At 53.2% G+C, this 7,259-nt stretch overlaps 1 protein-coding gene across 1 annotated transcript in view; it reads left to right on the top strand.

The window, feature by feature from the left end:
- The first annotated feature begins 1,466 nt into the window (after window positions 1–1,466).
- Window positions 1,467–7,259, top strand: part of CRYBG2 (crystallin beta-gamma domain containing 2) — a 28,837-nt gene continuing 23,044 nt past the window's right edge. Inside the window, exon 1 of the mRNA XM_075121328.1 lies at window positions 1,467–2,452. Within this exon, the coding sequence (XP_074977429.1) occupies window positions 1,467–2,452 (986 nt within the window). The remainder of the gene's footprint in view (window positions 2,453–7,259) is intronic.

The raw sequence follows: 7,259 nt of genomic DNA, 5'->3' as shown, positions 1-7,259 counted from the left end.
TAGGACTTTCCCCGTGAGTTGGGCTGGGATCTCGTTCAGTGACTAGGAGCTCCCATAGTCCAGGGACATGGAGTCCCTGACCTAACCCAGTGGGACAGGGGACAGGCCTTGTTGAGTGACAGGAGCACCAAGATCTCCTAGAGCGTGGGGTCTACTCCACTCCCACAGCAACTGGGAGAAGGGCTTTCTCTTAGGAACCCTCCCACCTCTTGTGCGGCACCGCTGATCTGCACGGGAGCTGCCGAAACTGACAGCCAGAGACAAAATGAGGGGCGCTGGCCAACCTCCTGGATCCCCTCCCCTGCGGGGCCTGAGTTCTCGTTCATTTCTTGGAGTTGCCTTGATTCCGTGGGAGCAAGGGAAGGACACTCTGATCCTGCCCCTGCTGGACCAGCTGTCTCCTGGGCTCACACTTTCCACTTCCCTCCTTTACCAGCTGGAGAATCTGGCTGAGATGCAGGTCTGCCCGCCTGCCCCTGTTAACAGAGATCCCCATGTGGGAGCCGTCTCTGCACAGGGATCACGATGCACTGTTGAAGAAGACCCACAGGCAGGAGCTGGCAAGCCCCGGGCACTGTGGAAATGCAGTTATCTGGGAGAAGGTGGCTCAGGAGATGGGTTCTGGGTTCTGGATCTTCTCTCACTTGCCAGTTCCAGGCCAGCCAGAAACCAGATCTCATCCCCATAGATGTGAAGCAAATGGGAAGGCAGCGGGAGTGTGAGTCCAGTGCGCTGTGACAAAGCTACATCACAACTAGCTCTTGTGTTGTTGACTCAGCAGAGGCTAAGTGTTGAACGAGCCATGGAGACGGGGCAGGCCTGTCTGGATCAGCCCTAAGTTGCCCAGGCAGGGCCGGGTGAGGGTGGCTTGCCCTGCCGATGCCCGTGCTGCCCCTGTCCGGTGGATAGGCGCTCTGCAGGGCTGGGATGCCAGCACTAGGATGCTGGGGCGTATCTGGAGTTTTCCCCATTGCTCCGATCAAACCCAGCAGCGTGGACGTGAATCAGTTCTAGAACCAGGGGCTTGGGCGACACCAAGCATTTGCAAGGGGTGCGGGGACACACACAGAATTCCAGCCTCCAGGCCAGTCATGTGCAGGATCCTGCCCTTGTGAGCCTTGGCGCAGGGCAGGGGCTCTCGCTGGTGCTCCTGCTAGCCAGCACCTCCGTGCTGCTGTGTGGGGAAGGAGCACTCTAGTGGCTGCTTACTGCCTCCTGCCTGTGCACCCACTCCTGATTCCCTCTCCTTCCCCCCACAGCTGCATGCTCTCAGCTACTCGGAGTCCGACCTCTGGAGGAACGGCCTCCTGCGGACGTTTGGGACCCTGCCCTGGCGGAGGCGGCAAAGCAGCCATCTGGAGCTCTCAGGCACCGGCGCTGGTGGTACAGGACACCTGGGGAGCTCACTGGGCAAGCCCTGGCCTTTCGGGCGGCTACAGAGACCAGCGGTCGGCAGTGATTTGGATATGGTAGGCCGTCTTGACCTGTGCTCTGCTGGGAACCTGGCCAGAGAGCAAGAGACTGCAGAGCCATCTGCTTGGCCCAGGGACACAGGGAACTCGAAGCCAGCCATACCCAGCCAGGTGGAAATCTTCACATCCTTTGACTCTCTGCTGGGCAAAGAAGATGGGAGTTCCTGGGGAGGGTCTGTTTCCATCAGCAGCTCCTCCCTGGACTTCCCCACCAGCCCTGAGACGCAGGAGGAAGACTACAAGCTTCCAGCTTCCCAGGAGGAACCCAGCAGAGCCTCAGAGCCTCTGACAGAGTGGGCTGAAAGAGTTTTCCAAGAGTATTTAGACTCAGGGACCTTCCGCCCTAAGGTGGCGGGACAGCCAGACCATGTGAGCCATGGCCACAGAGAATCCATCTCTGAACCAGAGACTTGTCCATTCACCAGCCCTGCCTATAATCGGATCAGCAGGACAGAGGACCCTGCAATAGGCAGGGAGAGCCCGGAATGGCCTCTGGAGACTATCCATCGGGTTGAACCCGCCCCTGCCAAGAGGCCTGCGAAGATCCGTTACGAGGTAATGATCACTCTGACCAAGGAGCAGGAAGAGGGTGCGAAGAGCGGAGCAGAGGATCGGCCTAGGGTCTGTGGGAATGGACCGGGTTCCCACGGAGCTGCGAAGTCACCTGGGGAGGCAGGAGTTTCTCAGGGGATTGCTGAGTTGCAGAAAATGGATGAGCAATGTCATGGGGAACCAGCCAGACCGGCTCTCCAGCTGGCAGCACACAAGGAATTCCAAACCTTCACACGGCAAAGGGAGGGTACTGTTGGGGTGACCGGGCAGGTCCGCCCAGTCCCAGGGTGCCTGGTGACACCTCTGCAAGGATCAGAGCCCAGCCCCAGGCAGAGACGGGACGGGCAGGAACAGAGCCTGTGCCACGACAGGGACCTCTCGGCAGCGGAGGGGAGAGCCGTCTGCGCGGCAGGAGCCCCGGCCAGCAGGTACGTGAGGAAACAGGTTTTGAAAGGAACCTGGGCCAGCCCAGGTCGGCAAGAACTGGGGAGGGAGGCATGTCTCCGCAGAATGGAGCCAGAGTGTCTCTACGCCCCACACTGGGAGCTGTATCCATCCTTGGCACCTGAGCTCTCTCCACCTCTGCCTAACTCATTTTCCCTGAGCAGCTGGGAAGGGACCCAACAAGAGGAACCTCTGGCCGGGTTCGCAGAGGGCCAGTGTGCCCACTGACGTAATGGGGGGGATGGGGACTCAGCCCTGCTGAGAACCAATCCACTCATTCATAAAAACAGTGAAAAGGGCTCCCCGAGTTCTGGGCCTGTATAAATCCTGGTGGGATGGGGGTCGGATCTGGGGGCCTCAGCTCTAAAAATGCAGGGCCAGATTCAGCTCCCAGTTCCATGGGTGTCAATGCAGAGTGAGCGCGAAGGCAGTGGAGTTACACTGGATTGACTCCTGGGGCTGGTGAGCAGAATTCAACCTGCCTGAGGCATCAAGAAACAACCTGGATTACAAATATATATATAGATATATATATGGCTACATTCCAACCTGGGGATCCAGCCCCCCGTTCAGCTGATGAACCCTCCTGTCCCAGTCATGCTCCTTTTGGGAGGGGGGCTTTCCCCAGGGGTTTGCAAGCCTGTTCACCCCAAATGCTTTTAACAGCCGGGAGTGTTGGCATCCGGGATGAGTCTGGGTCACGCTGCCGGAGGGTTTCGGTCCGAGTCTGAGGCTATTTTAAATATTGTCGTGACTTTGTGGCTGAGATGGAATCAACCAGCCAGCACTTCAGCCAAGCAGGAGGGGGGAAAAAATTGGAGCCAGTTATTGAGATTAACCAGCCTTGCCCGAATTCTTAACGCAGTCTCTCTGGCAGCAAACCCTCTGGCCCAAGTCCTTTCAGGCAGCATGGATCATGACCTTTTTTTTTGCATTAAAGACCACAGGGCGCTGGCTGCAGATTGGATTTCCATTAGGCTCCACTGGGCAGCCAGCCCATCATTGTGTGTCCAGATGTCTGGGGTTGTTACCTGAGCAGCTCAGTCTTTCTGCGTGCAGACGTGTATTTTGTAGGAACAAGGGAGTCACAGGAGTTTGCTGTTGTTGAAAACATGGCTCCATCAATGGACTATTGGGGTTCAGGCCAGGGGAAGCCCCCAAAGGTAGACAACAAAGTCATGAAATGTCAGCTGACCAGAAACAGGCAGAAGACAGCTGGGGCTCTTCCTCGAGGTCACCGGTTCAAAGCCAGCCCCAGTAAGTGGTGGCTGGAACTTGTTACCTCTGATGCCTGTCCAGTGGCCTGGGTGACATGAGTCTGCAGGTCCATTTCAACTGATGCTGATTGGCACAGCTGAAGTCGCGATTTATTGTTGTGTGTGTCCAGTGGCTTTGGAACAGTTTGTACACTGGGGGGTGCTGAGAGCCACTGACCAAAACTGTAAACCCTGGATATGATGGAAACTACTTCAAGCCAGGGGGCGCTGCTACACCCCAGCAGCCCTAGTTCTAGCACCCTTGGGTGCAGCTCTAGGGTGCATGGTATTTCGGGGCCCTTTACACAGTTTGGATTAGGAGCATTTAATTATCCACATTGGGAATCATAACGATAAGGCCAGAATTAAGGCCAGAAGGAACCCTCATGGTCATAGTCTGACTTCCTGGACATCACAGGACACAGACCCTCACCCACCCACTCCTGTAATAGACCCCTAACCTCTGACTGACTTACCAAAGTCCTCAAATTATGGTTTAAAGACTTCAATACCTAGCTCGTATGTAGCACTTTTCATCAGTGGACTTCAAAGCCCTTTATGAAGGAGGTCAGTAAATGCATCTCATGGTACTGCAGCTTTAAAGGGTAGACTCGGAGAAACTAAGTCAGTCAGTTAAATGCCAGGGCTCTCAGTCGGTCCAGTAAAAGCTACTACCTCACCCACCAGGGTTCTTCGTGATCACAGTCAGCAGGAGGGCTGGACACAAAGATGCACCTTGCAACCTCTTCTAAATGTCACCAGGTCCGGGATGAGCCATATTTCTGGCGGGAATGAATTCCAGAAGCCAGAGGCTGCTGCTGAGAATTCCCAACCTCTGACTCCTTCCTGGGACAGACAGCCCGAGTTTTCCGATGGTGGGGTGAGTCAGGGGGGAGAGTCAGTTTCTTAGGTAACCTGGGCTTGTGTCATTTTGGGCCCTGTAACCAGCACCTTCCCTTTCACCAGGAAGTGGAGCGCCGCTGTGATGCACTCACGCCAGCTCGTTTTGCTCGGCAGGTGGCAAGACGTTTTCTGCAGTAGCCAAAGCTTCCAGGTGGCCTTTGAGGTAGAGCTGGTGGTCCGTTCTGAAGGGGACCATGATGAGGCCTGCATCCCGAAGGAAGCAATGTGCCAGCCCTTGACCAACTGTGGGGGAAAGAAAGTGTCTCTGGCCACTGAAGCAATCTGGGCATCTAGGGGCAGTGGCAGGCACCTGCCAAACCCCAGAGATTGGGAGCCACCTCAGCAATAGACAGGGAGATGCCTGCATCTGAGGGAGTGGCCACAGGCTTAACCAGCTGCTCAGTGCTTCCTTTGCAAGCCAGCATCAGCTCCATCTTATCTGTTTGATGCTTGCCTCCAGGGACCCATCTCGGCCAGACTCTGGGCGAGCAGACAGAGAGCTCTGTCGGGGGCCAGCTGGAGATCAGTGCGCCATCAGCACGGTGTTGGCTCTGTAGCCCATCCTGCCTCACGATTGCCCCAAGCAGTTTTCTGTAATCACTAAACAAAGACTACAGGACTCCAGAGCTGGGAGTCCCTTTGAGATGGGACAATCTGGCGGTGCCACACTTTGGGTCCCTGTGGACAGGAGTGAATGGAACTGGTTTAAAGTGATACTGTCCAGACCTGCCAGGTCCCATACTGGAGTTTTCAGAAGTGGAAGGCTAGTCTAGTGGTTAAGGCACTAGTGTAGGGCTCGGGAAACCAGTGTTCAGTTCTCTGCCACAGTCTTCCTGTGTGTGACCCTGGGCAAGTCACTTAGCCTATGTGTGCCTCAGTTCCCCATCTATACATTGGGGATAATAGCACTGCCCTGCTTCACAGGGATGAGTGAAGATAAATACATTAAAGATTGTGAGGTGCTCAGATACTAGAAGAATAGGGGCCTTAGGCAAAGTTAGCAGCACCTCATGGGTGACGTGGTCGAAGGTCACTGCTCTACTGGTATGAGCCAGGCCACATGGCTTCTGTCCATTGCTGTGAGGAGATTAACCCCATTCCCATGCCTTAGTCTGGGCTGGAGGCTGATTGCCTAGGGTCCAAAGAATCTGATGATGCCAGCCTCAGCTGCGGGTTGTGGGTGGCAATCTGGCCCTGAGATCTTTTGGAAATCTGGCACAGGGAACTGAGATTTGTCTGTAGCTTTCTACTGAGGCAGCCCAGCAGACAAGGATTGTTCTGGGTTGAAAAGCCATCCAAATAGTTAAAGAGCTCAGGCAAAAACTGTGTTTGCTTAGAGCAGGGAAGGAACACCTTAAAGTCACCTGCCAACATGCAGGTGCTGCGTAGTTAGGGGGTCACCCAAACTGCATTTCGTCAGGTTACTGTAACTTCAGTATTCAGATGCTAATGGCCTGGGATCTCCTATGTGAATCGCAGGAGCTTCATTAAGAATCTTTATTAAAAACCTAATTGCAGCAGCAAATTCAAGTGCTCCGGCTTCTCGGGACGTGACTCACGCCCACACTCCAGTACGTGTCTGTCTGAATGCTGGACTTGCACCGATTGGAATGGCACTCTGCCACCAACTGACTTGGGTGACCTTGAGCAAGTCACTTTGCTGCCTTGTGCCTCAGTTTCCGCATCTGTAAAATGAGGATAGTGACACTGAGTTCCTTTGCCAAGTGCTTCGAAATCTACAGATGAAAAGTGCAAGATACAAGCTAGGTTTTATTATTAGTTCTTTTTACACACAACATTGAAACTCAGTCAGACTCCCATATCAATTTAGCTTCAATTGATTGCTTAGGCCTGATCTGCAGACCGGTTTTGTACGGTTACGGGGGTGAATTTTTACTGATACACTGGTATAACTGGTTTCAGAGTAACAGCCGTGGTAGTCTGTATTCGCAAAAAGAAAAGGAGGACTTGTGGCACCTTAGAGACTAACCAATTTATTTGAGCATAAGCTTTCGTGAGCTACAGCTCACTTCATCAGATGCATACTGTGGAAAATACAGAAGATGTTCTTACACATACAAACCATGAAAAAATGGGTGTTTACCACTACAAAAGGTTTTCTCTCCCCCCACAAACCCACTCTCCTGTTGGTAATAGCTTATCTAACGTGATCACTCTCCTTACAATGTGTATGATAATCAAGGTGGGCCATTTCCAGCACAAATCCAGGGTTTAACAAGAACGTCTGAGGAAAGGGGGAGGGGGGGAAGGAAAAAACAAGGGGAAATAGGTTACCTTGCATAATGACTTAGCCACTCCCAGTCTCTATTCAAGTCTAAGTTAATTGTATCCAATTTGCAAATGAATTCCAATTCAACAGTTTCTCGCTGGAGTCTGGATTTGAAGTTTTTCTGTTGTAATATCGCAACTTTCATATCTTTAATTGCGTGACCAGAGAGATTGAAGTGTTCTCCGACTGGTTTATGAATGTTATCATTCTTGACATCTGATTTGTGTCCATTTATTCTTAAACCTGGTGGCTGAACTTTGTGACTTTGTCCTTACTCATAACTATTTTACATTTGGGGACAATGTATACCTTCAAACCAGCGGCACTGCTATGGGTACCCGC

The sequence above is a fragment of the Caretta caretta genome, chromosome 19 (genome assembly GCF_965140235.1).
Source record: "Caretta caretta isolate rCarCar2 chromosome 19, rCarCar1.hap1, whole genome shotgun sequence".
Classification (NCBI taxonomy): Eukaryota; Metazoa; Chordata; order Testudines; family Cheloniidae; genus Caretta; species Caretta caretta.
The sequence above is the reverse complement of the archived record's forward strand: the minus strand, read 5'-3'. Positions and strand labels throughout refer to the sequence as shown.